This window comes from Mytilus edulis, chromosome 8, assembly GCF_963676685.1.
Source record: "Mytilus edulis chromosome 8, xbMytEdul2.2, whole genome shotgun sequence".
NCBI classification, from domain to species: domain Eukaryota; kingdom Metazoa; phylum Mollusca; class Bivalvia; order Mytilida; family Mytilidae; genus Mytilus; species Mytilus edulis.
Genome location: NC_092351.1, coordinates 39,169,699 through 39,189,292, shown reverse-complemented (window position 1 = coordinate 39,189,292; position 19,594 = coordinate 39,169,699). Strand labels below are relative to the sequence as shown.

At 32.2% G+C, this 19,594-nt stretch overlaps 1 protein-coding gene across 4 annotated transcripts in view; it reads left to right on the top strand.

Moving 5' to 3' along the window:
* The window catches only part of LOC139485517 (nuclear factor related to kappa-B-binding protein-like), a 22,247-nt gene extending 2,653 nt beyond the window's left edge, over window positions 1-19,594 (top strand). For 2 of the 4 annotated variants that reach the window (XM_071270051.1, XM_071270052.1), the window contains exons 2-25: window positions 860-1,019; window positions 1,186-1,263; window positions 1,833-1,888; window positions 2,327-2,394; window positions 2,896-3,023; window positions 3,642-3,763; window positions 4,486-4,553; window positions 5,762-5,887; window positions 6,598-6,728; window positions 7,082-7,172; window positions 7,781-7,988; window positions 8,830-8,932; window positions 9,462-9,588; window positions 10,159-10,345; window positions 10,719-10,779; window positions 11,676-11,850; window positions 12,664-12,770; window positions 13,367-13,490; window positions 13,831-13,913; window positions 14,468-14,909; window positions 15,362-15,838; window positions 17,422-17,610; window positions 17,937-18,200; window positions 19,086-19,594. In XM_071270051.1, coding sequence (XP_071126152.1) covers window positions 867-1,019; window positions 1,186-1,263; window positions 1,833-1,888; window positions 2,327-2,394; window positions 2,896-3,023; window positions 3,642-3,763; window positions 4,486-4,553; window positions 5,762-5,887; window positions 6,598-6,728; window positions 7,082-7,172; window positions 7,781-7,988; window positions 8,830-8,932; window positions 9,462-9,588; window positions 10,159-10,345; window positions 10,719-10,779; window positions 11,676-11,850; window positions 12,664-12,770; window positions 13,367-13,490; window positions 13,831-13,913; window positions 14,468-14,909; window positions 15,362-15,838; window positions 17,422-17,610; window positions 17,937-18,200; window positions 19,086-19,528 — 4,011 coding nt within the window. In that variant the 5' untranslated portion in view covers window positions 860-866 and the 3' untranslated portion in view covers window positions 19,529-19,594. Of the gene's footprint in view, window positions 1-859; window positions 1,020-1,185; window positions 1,264-1,832; window positions 1,889-2,326; window positions 2,395-2,895; window positions 3,024-3,641; window positions 3,764-4,485; window positions 4,554-5,761; window positions 5,894-6,597; window positions 6,729-7,081; window positions 7,173-7,780; window positions 7,989-8,829; window positions 8,933-9,461; window positions 9,589-10,158; window positions 10,346-10,718; window positions 10,780-11,675; window positions 11,851-12,663; window positions 12,771-13,366; window positions 13,491-13,830; window positions 13,914-14,467; window positions 14,910-15,361; window positions 15,839-17,421; window positions 17,611-17,936; window positions 18,201-19,085 lie in introns of all 4 variants that reach the window. The other 2 variants (XM_071270049.1, XM_071270050.1) reach the window with 1 other exon arrangement.

Sequence of the window (19,594 nt, the reverse complement as noted above, 5' to 3'; positions counted from 1 at the left end):
TGTTTCCATTCTCTAACTTTATTGTGCTTCAACCAAATGTTTTGAAACTTATGCACAATGCATATTAGTGTATTACAACATAACTGTCAAAAGACAGATAAATTTTGAATTTTGGTGGTGTCACTTTTACTGTTGTAGAATTATCTAGATTTATGATTTGTAAGCTGGAGCAACATCTCTGCCAAATGGGCACATTCCCGATTTATTTTTCTTATTTATCAAAGTAGTATACATTGTTATATTTTACAGTGATATTGTTGGCTTTTTTCAAAACTACCTCTACCCTTTTTTATTGGGAAAATATGCGTCATTTTCATCAAATTGGGAAAATTAAAATCAACCATGAACTTGACTGAAACTTCAATTTACAGAGCCATTGTCAAGAGTCAAACCCTGCTTTAAAATAAGACTTCATTTTGTCAGTGATGATACATAAATAGACCCTAAAATCTGAAAATATAGTCATCTTAGCCATGAAAAATGTTCAAATGAGTGTTTTTCAGTTTGTATTCATGCACAATTTCTACTGAGACAGCACTGTTTGGGAAAAAAATTGTCTTTTTGGGAATAATTTTAAGCTGTTTTTTTTTCAAATTGGGATTCTTCTCCAGGGGAAAAAGCCTTTATTCTCCACTAATTTAAGGCAAACAATATCACTGTTTTACCTGTGTTTTTCAGGTAAACAATGTCTTCAGATGAGGGTATGTGGGATCCCTCTGGAGAGGAAGAAGAGGACAGCCGCTGGGGAATAATTTTAAGCTGTTTTTTTTTCAAATTGGGATTCTTCTCCAGGGGAAAAAGCCTTTATTCTCCACTAATTTAAGGCAAACAATATCACTGTTTTACCTGTGTTTTTCAGGTAAACAATGTCTTCAGATGAGGGTATGTGGGATCCCTCTGGAGAGGAAGAAGAGGACAGCCGCTGGGGATGTACTGCTCCAAAGCTTGGTGGCAAGAAATTGGAACAATGTTTAGTTGGAAAGCAAGAAATCATGTTGCCTGAAGCTTTAACAGAACAGGTGCTGACTTAGATTTGATATTGTTGTATAATTTAGTTGAGCATGATGTATTAGATTCTCTGATTATAAATAGACCATTTTCGACTTTTGACATCAGATTATACATGATATATAAATTATTGACAGTAATAGAATGATATTTTAATGCTGGACTTTTAAATTTCAGAAGCATGTATTTGATGAGGTAATGAGTGTTGATACATGGAAGAATGCACTTAATCCAGCACAGAGAGAACATCTTATGGTGAGTGTTGCATTATGGTATATTTTCTTGTTGAAAATTGACAATACTTGTTCCTGACTGCTTTAAAAAAAATGTGTCAGTGAAGATGCAAAATTTACTGTAGTGCTATTCTGTCAATGCAGAGGTTTTTTGTTCAAACCCAGGCACATGGCAGGTGAGCTTAAATTTAATCTTAATTGCCAAGGAATTTGGTTTTATTGCTAAAAGAACATGGTTCTGTCAGGGCACTGAGACTTCTTACTCCAATTAAATCTAATTGCCACTGAATATCCAGTAGTGCTGAAAGAGGCGTAGATCATCCATCTATTAATCATCATATTTCAGTATTAAAACAGTTCAATCTTCCAAACCATGTTCAGTGGTCTGTTTGATTGAGGAAGCAATGCTTGATTAAAAGAATTTTTGAGCAACATGCTATGTATGAATGTAACAGAGAAAAGTGCAAAATTACAATATCAACAAACCCATGTAACAATATTGAAATATACATGTATGTATGTAAAATTTCACACCAACTTGGTCAACTTTATATTCCTGTACTTGTAATTTTCAAATATATGTTATTTCAGAAATTCCTTCCATCATTTCCTGAAAAAGATAAAGAAGAAAAAGAATTAACAGTAAAGTAAGTGTTTAAAGTATGAATTAAATGGGTTTGAACTCTGACAGGTTAACCTAGCAGAAGCTATATGCATATTTTTTTATACAACTTTTCAAACTATTTCAGAATTCTGTCAGCATGTCTGTTTAATTTTTGCGGAGGCATGTTAATTGATAGAGGAGGTAAAATATCCATCTTTGCAAGTATTAAATGAAGTTAAAACTCTTAAATTGAGAAGCTTAGCATTGTGCTTTATATCTCAGGAATCACAACTTTAGGACTTGAATAATTTGACACTATAAGTATCTAACTAGTAACTTCTATACAATAGCATTGGTATCCCAATGGCAATATTTGCAAAGTTGTGGAAAGGGAAGGGGAAGGGAGATCTGCAACTTTTTGGTACGTACATATAAATAAGATAATAATTTGATTGTTGTGTCTGATATATCATTATTTCAGGAAACTATTTAGTGGAGAGAATATTAAGTTTGGAAATCCTGCACAACAATTCCACACAAAATTAAAAGGTAAACTACCCTTATTTGATTCAACAGTCTAAACTTTAATGTTAACACTGGAAGATATTTGAAAGATTTGTACTTTTTGTGAATGAAAAAATGATTTCCAAAAATTAATTGTGATTTTCTTAGAAGGTTGGATTGAAAGATTATTACTGTGTAGACAGAAGACTCTTACCTATGCACAAATACAACAAAGCATGAGTGAAACAGTAAACAACAAATAGGTTATAGACTAGTGAAGAAAATATTATTCAGTTAATTTTTTTGTTATATTTACATTGTTGTATTAACAACTAATAGAGTATACTTTACATATTATATTAAGCAAAAGAATACTTATTATTTATAAGAAATTTGAATTAGAAAAATGACACATGGATTTTGGCACTTATTTTTATTGTTGTAATTAAAGACTTTGATTACCTTAGATGACATTTTAAAAATACTGTAGTCTGTTTGACTTCAAGGAACAAAGAACACTACTTGAAGCTTATTTTCTTTTGACAGGTGGCTTCTTTTCTCCAGACATAGCAAGATACAGTGGAATGATTAAAAATGTGAAATTTCGTGAATATGAGTTCAGACAACAGAAATATTATGGTGATTTGTTGAGAGATATATTGTTATCAAGACAGGTGGGTGGAAAACAACAAGAATAGTTAGGGAAAACAAAATAACATGTCAAATCTTTTGAAATAAAAGTACTAAAACCTGACTAACATTATAACCTATTTTGGATTCATTATTATTCGTTTGATACCAATTTTCATGTATTTTTTTAGGTACAGGTGAACCATGAAACTAAATATTCAATGGAATACAAATTTCTAACAGGTTGTGTACAGACTTTGGCAAAACCACAAAATTAAGTATCCACAAATAGTTAGTTATCCACAATCCATGACAATTGGTACCCATGAGGGCCATGACAATTGGTACCCATGAGGGCCATGACAATCGGTACCCATGAGGGCCATGATAATTGGTACCCATGAGGGCCATGACAATAAATGAATCAACAGTATTTGCTTTCATACGATTATTGGCACACAAATATTTTTTTTAGTTTTATACCTTCCTCTTTCCTGATTGCAAAGTTACATTCAAATGTCTGATATTTATTTCTCTTTTAGAGATGAATACAGTTGATCATTTCTTTTAGGTTTTTGTCAGTATGGCACAAAAAATAAAAGAGGGATCTTTAATTCTAATACATGTACTCAGATTTGATACTTGTTACTTTTACTCCACAGAAAGTCTTGGGTCAGATGAAAAACCTCCCACAAGATGAAAGATTAAAGTTTGATCACAAACCACCACAGCCTGACCCAAAGGAGAAAACCATAGAACATAGATCAAGGAAGAAATTCTACAGGTAATACTTCTATAGTTTTATATATACTGGTATATTTTAATTCAGGAGTAACAATAGAATTTTGATTCCGATTTGTCAATTGGAATTGAGAAGTAAATTAATGTGTTGTATATCTGCCATTACTTAAAGACCAAAACTCAGTGTTAAAGGCATCTACAGGTAACTGTATTGCTGACCAACAGCTCAATAATATTAAAGGATGTTTAGTTTTGAATGCTCATGATGAAGATTAATCCAGAAATGGCCTTGGACATTGGAAATATATAGGGATATTTCTGTTAACAAACAATTTCTATGAATTATGATAAAATTTGGAGAATTGAGTTTTCTTACTCATTTCAATGACCAAACTAGTACAAGTACTACCCTAGTTGATAGGCTCATCCAATAAAACATTTAATGTATTATCAATTGTGTTGATGTTTTAGATTGCATTTAGTTGTATTGTTTTCATTTTGAACACATACACATTGGTTAATATCAGCGTGCCATTTAGAGATAAACAAATGGTAAAAAATGTTTTTCTTGCGCTAGATGTGAGGCTTTTATTTCTCAAATACTTGCATGCTAAAATTATTCATAGATGATAACCAAGTGCATTTTATAAGTCCTTGATTTTATTCTTTGACTTATTAAAAAAGTCTGCCATTTATATGGAAGTGTTATAATTGACATTCTGGTATATTTTAATTCAGGAATAACAATAGATATTTGAATTGTAGATTGCTAAAAGAAGTTAGACAAGAGTGTGGTGTAGAAGATACGTCATCAGAGGAAGAAGAATATACAAGTTTGTATTATTATTGTCTTTATTTTCAGAACAAAATATTTTGATACCTATTATACAATGTCTTTTTTTATGAGGGATTGTTATACCTCAGCCACTGCTATATACTGTCATTCTGAAATAAAAACAGTTGTACAAACTATCTGTTTGTTAAACCAGTTGATAAGATAATTGGAGTTATCTTTCTTTGTCCAGAATAGTAGTTGATTCAACTTAAATCAATGCTATATACAATATACAATGCAATATTCACTTTTACTACCAACTAATAAATTTAAACAATCTTTACCATTCAGTGATTACAAGCACTTTGATTACCATTCTAGGGTTATGCCCCTTTTCAAGTGGAAAAATTGGAAGAATTTTTTCGTTTCTGTTCTCTTAACTTAAGTTTGTCTCAACTAAATTTAATGAAATGTGTTTATAATGCTTATTACCTCTAAACTCAGTCCAAGTTAAATTTTTGGCAGCTTCACTTTTACAGTTCTTGAGTTATGTCCCTTTATAATTTTATATATGCTAGCGGGGCATCATCTGTGTTTTTGGGACACATTCCCCATTAATTTTTTTTAGAAGTTAATTAATATTAATTTTAACCATGACTATGGCATTTTATATTTTATGATGTATTTAAATGAGTAGTTAATGTTGCAAACTCCATTAGAAATTTGAATTGAGATCAGTTTTGGAATAAGGGAAACGGGGAGGTGAAAAAAAAATTGGGAGAGGGGGGTCAATTTTTCTAATTCAGATTTCAGAAATAAAAAGAATATTTCTTCAAACATTTTTTTTTCAGAGGATCAATATTCAACAGCATAGTGAATTGCTCAAAAGCAAAAACAAATTTTAAGTTCATTAGACCACATTCATTCTGTGTCAGAAACCTATGCTGTGTCAACTATTTAATCACAAACCAAATTCAGAGCTGAATCCAGCTTGAATGTTGTGTCCATACTTGCCCCAACCCTTTAGGGTTCGACCTCTGCGGTCGTATAAAGCTGCGCCCTGCAAAGCATCTGGTTTACAGGTATAATTCCTAAACCACTAAGTAATTTTGGACCCCAGCATTCTATAATTGATACTGCAGAAAAAACTGGTTGTTATTAAAAAAAAATATATGAGATTATTAAAGTTAATGTTTCAGATGGTATGAAAAAAACCCTCAAGAATTTAAATTTCTAGAACTAACTCATATTTATCCTTGTTTACAGATCCTGCACAGAAAAGTAAAAAGCAGTTGTTTAAATCTTTATGTCCAATTCCTTCTCCAGAACCAACCATACCCAGTGTGGTAGCTACATATGATGTTAAACCCTCACTGAATGGTGATCTGACAAGTAAGTGTGAGTGTCCAGAAAAAATAGATCGAGTTGTGTCACTTAATATATCAATTCCTAACAGAATATAAAGATCTGTTGTTCTGGAATTGAAGTCGAAATGTTTCTTAACCAATTGTTACTATTGGTTTCTTAACCAATTGTTACTATTGGTATGGCTGTGTACACTCTCATTACCCTTTTAGAATATTGTCTTAAATATTTGTAATTAAACTTAATTAAGATAGAGAATGAAAATGGGGAATGTGACAAAGAGACAACAACCTGACCAAAGAGCAGAAAACAGCACAAGGCCACCAATGGATTTCAATGCAGTAAGAAAAAAACACTACCCAAGCGTGATTCAGTTGGCCCCTAAACAATAATGTATAGTAGTTCAGCAAAATGGATGCCACACTTAACTCTGAAATATACAAATGAACAAAAATTTAAACATGCAAGACAAACAATTGCTAGAGGTTCCTTAATTGGGACATGTGCAAAAATGCAGCAGGTTAAATAAGTTTTGTGGGTATTCAACCCTCCCCTATACCTCTAGCCAATTTGTAATTTACAAAAGTTTATGTACAATTTTTCATTTTTGAGTGAAAATCTCTGCTTGATAAAAATACCGAAAACTTTGTCATTTGAATTGGAAAATAAAATTGATGAACGAACAAAATTCTAAATGAAAAAGTATATTATTAGATATGATTTTACTTTAATTGTAGGTGATGAAGAACATAAAGGTCCCTCCAATGCAAAATACCAAAGACCTATCAGTCCTATAGATGTAACTGAAGAAGACTACTCACAACTTCTTAAAAATCACAGAAGAAAGCACAAGGAATGTGATATAATGGTAATTATTGGGATATTATAAAATAAAATCAAAACATCACAATGACTTATTGAAATGTGGAGATATTTGGTATAAGAAGATGTGGTATGAGTTTTAATGAGACAACTCTCCATCCAAGTCACAATTTGTAAAAAGTAAGCCATTATAGGCCTAAGTACAATCTTCAACATGGAGCCTTGTCTCACACCAAACAGTAAGCTATAAAGGGCCCAAAAAATGACTAGTGTTAAACCATTATATATAAGAAAAGTTTTTTAGTGAAAATATATAACCCAGTCAAAGTTTCTGCAATAAATGTTTGATAAGTGAGTGAGAAAAGCATATATAATGTTGCTTTTTTTTAAAATTCATAGGAATGTCCAGAATTGGACATACAGAACGTTACTCTAGAGGAAATAATGTCCAGATGTCAGGCTCACAAGAAAAGTCCTAAAATACAACCAGGTAAGTTCTATTTAAAAGACTGAAGTGTGAAATTTATATACCTCAATTTTGTAATTAAGTAGATATAAGAAGGTGTGGTATGAGTGCCAATGAGACAACTCTTCATCCAAATCACAATTTGTTAAAGTAAAACATTATAGGTCAAAGTGGTCTTCAATACAGAGCCTTAGCTCCACCCGAACATTAAGCTATGAAGGGCCATGAAAATGACTTGTGAAACCATTCAAACAGGAAAACCAAGGCTCTAATCTAAAAAAACAACAACCAAGAAACACTTATGAACCACATCAACAAACAACGACCACTGAACATCAGATGATACATTAACAAAGATATTCCCTCTTGTAAATTTTATCTTCAAGGAAAATAAAATGTCAAACAAGATAAACACCAAAATAAAACTTTGCAAAAGTTATTTGGCATTAAAAATTGTCAAAATATTTTTTTTAAAACTAGTAATTATTAGTCATGATAAAAAAAATTCTGATCTTCAACAATTATATGTTAGTGATAATTGACTCACTCAAAAGTAGTTATTATAATACTGTCATTTAATTTATCTTGATAAAATCTATACAGTATTTTGATGTGCTGTTGTTTATTTGTAGCTTCTACAAATTCAAGTATGTCATTAAGTAAACGGAAGAAATTAAGAATGAAGGAAAGAGCAGAGAAAAAGTTGAAAAAAGAAAAAGATATTCGATCAGAACAATCCACTCCAAGTAGATCTAATTTCACTGATGAGGAGGGAAGTGGAATAGGAGACAGCTTCTTCAAAACAGAAATAGATAATATGTCAGAATATTCTCTTCCTGAGTAAGTTTTCAATTTTTACTTTTATTTTTTCCCATTTATGAGGGGGGGGGGAGGTAGGAGGGGTCCTGATCCCGAAATCCCGGACTTAAAAAAACGAAATCCTGAGGTCCCGAATTTAAATAAAGTAAATCCCGACGTCCCGAAATCAGAAAAAAAGGATTCCCGGATCCCGAAAGGGTCAATCCCGAAATCCCAAGCTTAAAAACACCTGATCCCGGAGTCCCGATAAAGGTCCTTCCAGAGTAAGTTTTCAATTATTTTTTTTTATTATGTCCCATTTATGGGCATTATTTTTTCTGGTTTGTGTGTCCGTTCTTCCATCCGTCTACACTTCATTTTAAAGTTTTTGGTGAAGGTAGTTTTTGATGAAGTTGAAGGTCAACTTGTAACTTAGTACACATGTTCCCTATGATATGATCCATAAAAATTTAATTCCAAATTGGTGTTTTTACCCTGATTTTGCGGTCCACTGAACATAGAAAATGATTGTGTGAATGGGGCATCAGTGTACTGGGGCACATTCTTGTTTATTGCTATACACAATACACAATGCACATATACATGTGATCAGGGCTGTTGCATTGAACCCAGGGAAGGCACTTTGATGACTCCCACCTCTTTTTGCTTTGATAGGACAGCCCTTAGTGTTGTGAAGGATTCATATTAGTACATGAATGTACATATATAAATTGATCATTGATAAGCAAGCTGAAATAATTAGTGACTTTACTTAATGAGAAAATTTTAATTCTGTGTCTGTGTGAATAAAATATACTGTTGATAAAAGATATCGTAATGTCTGTCATACATTTTCATAAAATTGGTACTGTATATTTTTCAGATCCTATAGATCTAACACAATAATTGCAAAACAGAACAACTTCTTTAGTTTGGTCAGAGATTTGTTGATAGACTTCTCAGATGGTAAAGGAAGCACTGCCAAGGTAAACAGATAGTCATTAAGTTTTTTGTTGCTTTCTAATTGATGATACCACATATTTCTTTTCATTTATAAGTTAATTCTGTTAAGTGATAAACAATGTCACTTAATTATACACCCGTCATAGATACTTGATGGTATATTATATGCCTTTATGTCTGTCAGTCCACTGATCATTTCTTCGTCAAAGAAAACTCATTTTGATTTTAATGTATAAGCTATGTCATTCCAGAGTTATGGGACTTTTTATGTCAAAATAAGGCAACTTTTCATATGTGTCCCTTATTAATCTTCAATATATATACAAATTTGTAAAGCTAAGGAGTAAGGAATTCTATTTACTAGATTCTTTCTTAATACATCAGGTTCCATACTGATGAAATGCATGTTCAACCTGAGAATCTGTTTTGCAGTCAGTTAAAAAGTCTTATTATAAACAAATGCAATATTACATTTTGACAGAAAAAAATATTAAGAACTTTGTTTTAATCGACAGAGAGTGGTAATTTCCTAATTGACTTTTCTTTTAACAGATTGAGGAAAAAGTACGAGAATTACAAGAATCTCCCAGTTGGAGTTCAATGGCCTGGACAAAACTGGAAACTAACTGGGTTGATACTGTCACTTCAGCACTCAAGTTCTTAGCTGGAGAACTTATAGGTAAACCTCAAATTATCTCACATCAATCTAAAGTTCTTAGCCATCAAGTTCTCTGAACTGTATTGTATGTTCGCTACTTCATTTCATTTTGGTTGGGTCGATCCCAATGTAGATTTGTCTGTTTTATGTAGTATAGAATGTGCAATAAATGCTGTTAAGTTCAATTCATATAAAGAAGGAAAAAAGCTTTAATGTTTATTTTATATGAAATGCAGTTTTTTATTTGTTTATACAATAAAAAAAGTTATGAAATAATATTTTTCTTAACAGACAGAAATCAGATTCCTAACAAGTGTAAGGTTCATGTCTTTGCCATCTTTCATATATATATATATATATATATTGCCAAACTAAACCAAATAAAACATACAGTACATATAAATATCTGAATATCCTGACTATGCAAGTTTTGATGATATTTAAAATAACATTTTACTGCAGAAAATTGACGAAGATCTTTAAGGGGCACCTGTTTTAGAAAATTCCATGATTGTTAAGTGAAGATGCAGTTTGAAAACCGCTAGATATATTACAAATGTGTTAGAAATTAATGAATCTTGATTCTTGTAGGTGCAGTTCCTGATAATTTTGTGCCATTTTTGGATTATAAAGAAAGGGCCCAGCAATGGACCTGGATTGGTGCAGGTAGAGATTCTGATGATAAATTGGCCCAATTTTTTAAACATTGGATGACTAACAAAAAGTTAACAGGGACAGAGGAAGATGGAAGAGATGGATCTCCCCCACCTCCTAGATCGTAAGTATTGTTGTGGTCAAAGAAATTAATCTGTTCCTATCAGATCATACCAAGTAATTAGATGAAAGAGGTGGATACTTTCACCATCCACTGATTGTATGCATTTAAATATTTTAAGGATATTATCTCTTGCCTCCTAATTGTAATATTAAGTTTTGAAATCTAGGAGAATGGTCTCCTATAAAAAAAAAAAGGTGTTACATGCATATAGTATCATGAATCAAAATTGAGAAAACCTATAGATTTTAATCAACAGTAGAGTACAATGCATATCAGAGACAAACAAACATATTGAACAAAGCATGAAAATATAAGTTATGTACGCTTCTAGCATTCTTAATAGTTATAATTAGGTATGTCTTTTTTATTGTAGAAAGACAACATTTGTGGTGCGGGCCACTACTGAAGAAGAAAAAGGATTATTTAGGGAACAGGTATGAGTCAATTAAAAAGATAGAATTTGTGTTTCTAAAAATCATATATTTTCAATGAAAATAATATCACACAAAAACAAGGCACTAATTGAGAGTAAAAAAAGAAAAGTAGAAGACAAATGAATAATTAGTTTAAAGCACAGAACCATATATGTAAAGTAATAATGTAACTTGAATGTTTTCTAATTGGTTAGGTTCATGCTGTAATGACCATCTGTCCTTAAGGTCATGCCTAAAATGTATCCAGTCTAATTACTGTATCTTGCCCTCTGGATGTCTTTTGGTTATTTAAGATGTTGGGTTGCTGTCTTATTGAAGTATACCCCACGTCTCCTTTTAATCATATCTAAAAGAAAATTAATTCTTTTTATTTGTTTATGAGTAAAATGAGATTTGAGGGCAATGTCAGTTGATAAGCAACCAAAAAATACATGCAAGCAAATTTCAATTTGAGATAAAAAAAAAAAAAAGTGTTCAACAACAGGCAGCAATAGCCACAGATATTACTACATACTCTGTATAGAAAAGTCAGAATCCGTAATATTTCTGATATAGTTTTACATAAAAGCAATTGTGGTTAAGACGTTATCAGAAAGTAATTACATTTACTTTTACTCAATCTGAACTTCTGAAGTGTGTTAACAAGTGCTCTTTCAAAGATATTATTGATGAAAAAGGTATTTGGGATAACTTTATAATGAAGTAATTCAACTATACATGGCCTGGTTAAAACAGTCAAATGATGTTGAGTAAGTACTGAACACATACTTTTTAGCTCTTGTATATATGTCAAATGAAAGAAAAAATAATTGATTTAGTAACTAAAAGGTTTGATAGTTGAGCATATTGCTAATTATAGATCTATTTAAACTTAAATACTTAGATTTATATTTTAGGAGCGACGGAGAATTGAAAATCCCCATAAGTCTTTCACATATAAATTGCATGGATATGAATCTGTTGTTGGTCCAGTAAAAGGTGTTTATACTAAAGAAAGTGCTTTAAACAAGGCTCGGGAGCATGCATTATTGGTGTCCTCTAGGCCTGCATTTGTTACTATTTTAACTCTAGGTAAGTAAATTGACTGGTAACTCGAACAAAATTGTAAGTCTACATAAATGTGTAAATTGTTTGTCATGTGTAAATTTACTTCTATAAATTCAAAGACATGTGAAGTCTTGCTGCACTATAGCCTTTTGTGCTGAGTTGTTTTAGTCAAAAACAGTCAATCATCAGTGATATATGTTTCTTGTGTACAATTTGGAGTTTAGTATGGCGTTCATTATCACTGAACTAGTATATATTTGTTTAGGGGCCAGCTGAAGGATGCCTCTGGTTGCGGGAATTTCTCGTTGCATTGAAGACCTGTTGGTGACCTTCTGCTGTTTTCTGCTCTGTGGTCGGGTTGTTGTCTCTTTGGTACATTCCCCATTTACATTCTCAATTTTATTAACATTTTTTGTCCAGCAAATTTTTTATTGAAACACTCTTTAAACATGATATTTGTATGATCTCAGTCTATTTATATTTCATTGTGTCTTGTCATTTTGATTCCCTTGTCATGTGACATAAAGATTATAACCCAATATAAGCAACACAAAATTAAATGTAGCTCTATGATATACAAATAAGAAGATGTGATATGATTGCCAATGAGATACATGTTACTAGTGGCAAACTCTAAAGGACAAAGATGTGACCCTATAAGGATAGAGACATATGTCATTTTTTTTTAAACAGAACCTTACCTTTGTCTCCTTGACAAATTTAATGCAGAAATGTGTTTTTGCAGCTTTGTGAACTGGAATCAATCAGTTTAAACAAAGTTTACAAGAAAATAATGGACAAGAGAAAATATAAAATTATTTTACAATTATTTTTCAGTAAGAGATGCCTCTGCTAGACTTCCCAATGGTGAAGGTACACGAGGAGATATTTGTGAATTATTAAAAGATTCTCAGTACTTAGCTCCAGGTGTAACTGATGCACAGGTATAAATATTACATACCAGATACAAAAGTAATCGTCGAAAATAGAAACAGTGTTGCACAGAGAATTAAAAAACAATAAACCATAATAAGAGAAAGAAAAAGATATGATCTTTGTAAAGTAGCATTCAAATCTTGAAATAAGAAAAAGTTGTTCTAAAAAACTTAAATTAGGATTTCAGACTTTACTTGAATAATAAATAAAACAAGTATATTTCATTCTGTAATCATCAATTGCACCTTCATATTGCATTGATAATATTACCATTTGTGATATACAGTCACTGACCGCATATTGTCTTGTTTATGACATCTTCAATGTGTTCCCGTAGTGTGTGATTTATGACGTATTTTCTTTATATCCCCGATTTTTTACATCTTACGGTTAAATCCAAAATTGATGGTTTTTACCACAATATTTCATTTGTAAGAGTTGCAATATAAAGAAAATAACTATTTATTGTGATTGTTTAATTTGAGGATAAAAATGCTCCGCAAAACCTCACATTGCATCTGTTTCTTAGACTTGTGTTAATAAATTTTATATTTCAAGGTTAATGTATAGTTATTGTATATGTAATTAAAGATGCCTGTTTCAGTTAAATGTGGTAGTTAGTGGTGCTCTTGACAGACTGCATTCAGAAAAGGATCCTTGTGTTAAATATGATGTCAATAGAAAATTGTGGATCTATCTCCACAGAAACAGAACAGAAAACGAATTTGGTAAGTTTTTAAAAAATTTTAATCAAATATTTTAAGTTTTGACGATTTAATAAAAAAAGCATATTAATTATTTATTATTATTAAGGTAAAAAAAAATATCAGTGTATCTTGAATGCAGAGTATAAAAATTCACTTTTTTCAAAACTGAAGGTCGATAGAAGTTGAAAGTTCTACATGACAAAAAAAATTCACACTACAACAATTATTTATTACTAGAAGATATATTTCCCAAATTTAGGCTTTAAGGAATTGAAAATCTAATGATTATAGTAACAACACTCATCCTTAATACAATGAATCATTAAAGTTAACACTGTTTTAATTTCATTTTCATTTTCAGAACGAATCCACCAGGCACATGGTGCTGCCCAGAAAGCAAAGAAATCTCTAGCACAAACCAGTAAACCCAAATCTAGCAAAGCTGTAAGTTATTGAAATAACTAGTGTAACATTGAAACCATTAGTTGGTCAGCTCAGACTACACGAATGAATTTTATTTTTACAGGACATTCAGTCTGGTAAGCATCCTAGCTTTCATTATTCACGAATTTGTCTGACGGTCCGACGTATTTCGTGTAGTCTGTCAGCTTATCTAATACAAGCAAAATAGAGCCTGTTAGGGTTTGAACTTTTTATTTTGAGATGCCACCATCATAACTTAAACTGTTCTATTTCAATTCAACCTCAATAATGAAATAATAAAATACCTAATTGACGGGAATTTTGACCCCCTTGGTCACTTTTTAACCTTATTGAATACAAGGTAACATTAAATTGATGTTATTGTTAACAGCCTCTTTACAATTTGTGAATACTTTAATAAACCAAGCACAACAGCAATATTATTGCTTATATTTATCAGGTAATCATTTTCATCATGATTTCATACTAAAATGAACCAAAAGAATAAATAAGTAATTGAAAAACATGTCAGCGTTGAAATTGTATTTGAATTTTTGTGATATTATCTTTTTCAGAAATTAAAAGATACTGCAGCCCAACAGAATGCACAGACTGTCACAAGTCTAAAAACTAGTGTAAATAGTAACCCAGAGTCCCTTAGTTCTCCACAACCCATGTCTTCTGCTGTTCAAAGTCCAAAAATCAATAACCCATTAGTTAACCAGAGTCCCAGGGCATCAAATGTAGGAGCCAGAACGGTGGCAGCTGCCTTAAAGAATGCCACTGCTGCCAATGCCACCCAGAGTTCAGTGAATGTAACCTTACCAATAACAACTATAGCTTCTACCAGAGCTAATCAAGTGACAAGTGCTAATATAATGTCCTCACCAACTGGAGCTACGATACGGTTCCAGCTTCAACAGTATCAGTTACAACAACTTCAACAACAGAAACAGCTTCAACAGAAGCTACAGCAAGTGGCAGCTGCTCAACAAGCCAGTAATGCTGCTAAATTAGGTGAGTAATCCCATTATAATTTACACATTTGCAACATGGATCTAGATATTGTAGTATTATTTTATCAATTTGAAAGGTTAGTTTTACAAATAAATGAGTTTTTATGATAGATACAAGCAATGGCACTACTGAGAAAGATAAAGGGCAAAATTTCATTTTTGACATATGATCATATACATAAAAGATTTCTAAATTTTATCAGTTTTCATCAATTGCAAGAAAATTTAAAGCCCTTAATCAAATATAAAGAGATGCTTTTCAAAAACAGGAATACTGATATTTGACAGGCTAATGTCTTTAAAACATCTGAAGCACTTGTGAAGTATTTTATTTTTTAGATTTATATTTTTTTTATTTTCAATCAAGGGACATTTAAAGTGAGCTTATCATCAAGTCCTTCTTCAAAACTTTTCCTTGGTGATTGGTGATGTTCACCTGATTTTTCTTTTCAGCAAAATCTGGTAATGATATGACAAGTCCCCAGCCAACAAATGTTACACAACTCAAAGGAGAGAATCTTCTTAAACAATTGCCACTCAGTATACTTCAAAGTTTGCAAGCTTCAGTTGCAGACGCCTCATCTCCAGTATCGCAAGCTATTACTCAAAGTCTAGCTTCAGCTATAAGGCCACAGTTGATACAGCGACAAGCCTCCTCTGGTTCCCCTGTTCCTCAACAATCTCCTGCTGGGACCCCTACTCCTGGATCACCTGTCCCAACACGATTACACACTCCACAATCTGGTGTAGTGACAGCAACTTCATTATCTTCATTGATCCAGTCATCAGGAGCAGGTGCCCCTCTAGTAGCAAGACTGGTACAACAAATAGGAGGGAACCAGATGGTCAATGTCAGTAACCTTTTAGCTGCTCAAAGAGCCCAGAACCCTAATCAAGGATCTTTAACCAATGCTACACTAAAAATACAAGGTAAGTAGTATAAAATATTATTCAAAGTTTAATAAGGCTTTGCATTTAATGTGCATGGCACATAGTCATCAATATTATGAGGAAGTGTGGAAACTGAAAGAAGAAGAATCTGATGATAAAGTTTATTAAGAAATAGGCACAGATCAAATTACAAGAATTAGCACTTTGTACAGTTAGGACTTCTCCAAAAAAAAAACCACTGATAAATAGTTAGAAGACTCACTTTAAAGATTCCTTAATTCAACCATGCATAAATGTTAGATTATTTCATATGAAACCTCTATGAAAGAAAAAATCACGATATTTTTGTAAAGTGCCTAATGATCCCCAATGGTTTGGTCATTTCCATAATATCCAAACCAGTTTGTATAGAAAATACATGTATTTCCAGGAGTAGATCAACAAATACAGAAGAAAGTTTTTTTTATAGACATATTTGTCAATAGTTTGTGCTTTTATCAGATATAAGAAGATGTGGTATGACTGCCAATGAGACAACTCTCCATCTAAGTCACAATTTATAAAAGTAAACCATTATACTGTGAAAGTACTTTAATTCGTTGGTATCAATTTTCGTGGATTGATCAATATTTACATGTTCGTGGGTTTTTTAATTCGTGGATTTTATTTTATTTTTTTTAAATTGAAAATTAAAGCCTTTAGAAACGAAGGTTACAAATGTTTTGAATGATGGAAATTGCAAAGTAAGCATTGACCCCTGTAAATTGAAGTGATAACACTAATGAACCCATGATAAAGTGATCATCAAAGGTGTAAATTAGGCCATAAACATGTCACCTAAAGAAAATAGTAACATAAAAAATGATATAAACGTATCTCAAATTTTGAAATAATTCTTATCAAAATCAAGCCCAGTATGAAATTATTATTTCCCATATGTACGAGCACTATGAGGATATGAAATGAATACTTTATCATACTAGCATATCAATACCAGAAATCTGACTTTCATCGATCAAAAATATTTTTTATGAGAATTAAAAGATCAAAAGTTGTACAGTTTAGGCTATTAAAGATTAAATGAGTATAATCCTGCATGTGGTTGTAGTTCTGTGACTGCTATTCTCAGATTTGGCGTTATTCAATATATTCTCAAGATTATATCAGTAGTCAAACCTACCGACGGGGATCTTTCCATGTCTTGATTTGGACAATGGTTGTTTTATTTCGTTGGAAACTTAAATTCGTGGATAAAGTCATCCACGAAAACCAAGAAAATTGGTACCCCACGAATAAAAGTACTTTCACAGTAGGTTTAAGTACAGCCTTCAACACAGAGCCTTGGCTCACACCGAACAACAAGCTATAAAGAGCCCCAAATATTACTACTGGTAGTATAAAACCATTCAAACAGGAAAACCAACAGTCTAATCTATATAAAAAATGAGAAACAAGAACACTTATGAACCACATGTAATGGTTATTTATGAGAATCATGCATTTGTGATTATTAGTTAGCCATAGCATGTGATTATTAGTTAGCCATAGCATGGACTAGATTTTATGATAAAAAGATAATAAAGGCAGCAACATTGAATTTTTTTTTCTTTTTTCATTATTAGGTGGTAACGTGATGGCTGGAAAACCAATCCATTTAACTGGTAAACCAAGAGGTCAAATTGTACATATCGCAGGGAAAGGTCAGCAACAAATGGGGCTCATACAGGGAGGACTTCCCACAATAAGCATAATACCTCAGGCTGGAGGAACAGGGGTTATGACCCTGGCACAGAATAAATCCCCTGTATCAGGTAACAAATTCCTATGTTATAAAGGACTGTAGGCTAGTTTATTTTGTTTGTTTGAAGTAGTAAATTGTGAATACAATAAAACTCCAGTGGTCAAATTTATTGACTTATAGAAGATATTATGACTTAAATTTAAGCAATTGTGTCCTCTCCTGTTTAATCCATTCAAATTCCACCATATAATCCTAGAATATTGTACGTTAATCAATCCTAGAATATCAAGATAGTGAAGGACTGTAGGTTATAACTGTTCATTTTCTGTTAGATAATTAGAAGAGAAATTAGTAAATTAGAGGAAAAATAAGTAAAGAAAATCTTCCAATTTACAGGGCATTCAGAAGCCAACAGAACAGGTAGTCCATTGACAACTGTCATAACAACAGGTGTCTCCTCTTCTGTCAGTCAACAAAAGGTTGTGACCCCTTCTCATCCAGGAATAATGGTCACTCAGTTAACTCCTGGTAACCTGGCTCTCAGACAGGGAACCAACCCCCAGACTAAAGTAGTTACTGCTGGACAGTCTGGTTTACTATCAACACAATTTCTGGTACCCTCAGGATCAGCCGCATCTCAATCTCAATTAACTCAGCATGGTAATTATTCTTGTTTATTTAATATAATGTTAGTGGTGTATATAATGTATTAGCACTTTTGTACTTTGTGTTGTCTTGTATAAATCCTAATGTAAAATTAGGAACTTAAATTGTCACTTATTTTAAACGTTTGATTTTATATATATTTTTTTTAGTATCAGACACATTCCAAATTAATTTGTAAAAGACTGCATAAACACATTTCGTTTCACCTGAAAGATATGTATATGCTGACCGATTAAATTGCATTTTGATATTAAAGGCATAGCTTCTGTTCAGCATTGTGAAATCATGCAGGAGAGCAATATGGATGATGTTTCAGGTAGTTTGGGACGTAAACAATGTTTTTTATTAGTGATTAGGTCAGTTTAAGGGGAACCTCTAGGATGTCAATGAAATTTGAAATGCATTTGAATTAGCATTGCTCATCTCATTTCCATGGATATTATTTTTTTATGAACTGAAACTTTTGCTTAGTTTTCATGTTGAGGATTGATGTTTAGGTCGAATTAAGATGAACCACTTAGGGTAAGTCAGTGATATTTGGTAAGCTGTTGTATTACTCAAATCCGGTCATATTTCCATGCAGATTATATGGCCCTGTCCCCTCAGTCACAAAAGTGTGTGTTAAAGTCAGTTTAAGGGGAACCACTTTACTGCTTAGAAAAATATTCTTCATATGTTAATTGAATGATATTGTTGGGAAAAAAATTACTGTGTCTTGAGAAAAGATATAATTTTCATATTTTGGTCAGTAATTCAAAATCTTCAAATTTGTTACTTAAAATTGAATTTCAGCGTAGCATTAAAGAAGAACCTAACAGTAAAAGCCACTTTCGGTTTATTTTCATGATCTTGAGTTTAGTTTTATCTTTCTTATTATAGGTGGAGCAGCACCCATTTTTATGACAGCTGCAGGAGCTAAACCAGGACAAAATATTCAAGTTGTTCGTACAATGCTGGGGCAACAAGCTGGATTAAAACCAGGACAAGCTACATTACTTATATCTCAGCCTAATCTTCAACAATCTGGAGCAAATATAGTTTCCACTGGACAAATTGTTCATAACACTGCCGCTGTTCAGGGGAAAGCTGGTGCTAAAAATAAAACTACACCTGTTTATGCAAGAATTATAACGCCACCTGCTGGCATGCGGTTAGCAACAGTAGGTGCTGCAGCCGGACAATCAAATCAAAACGTTGGCATGATTCAGACTGTTAATAAACTTATCTCAACAGGAAATGTCTCCATAGCAACCACACATCCAGGTGATGGTGATCATGTGATAGTGTCAAAGACCAGTGATAACAAAGAAGGAAACTCATGATATTTTGTGATACTGATTAAAATATTTGTTATGTTTTTTGGAAAAAAAAGAAATAGATATATAGAA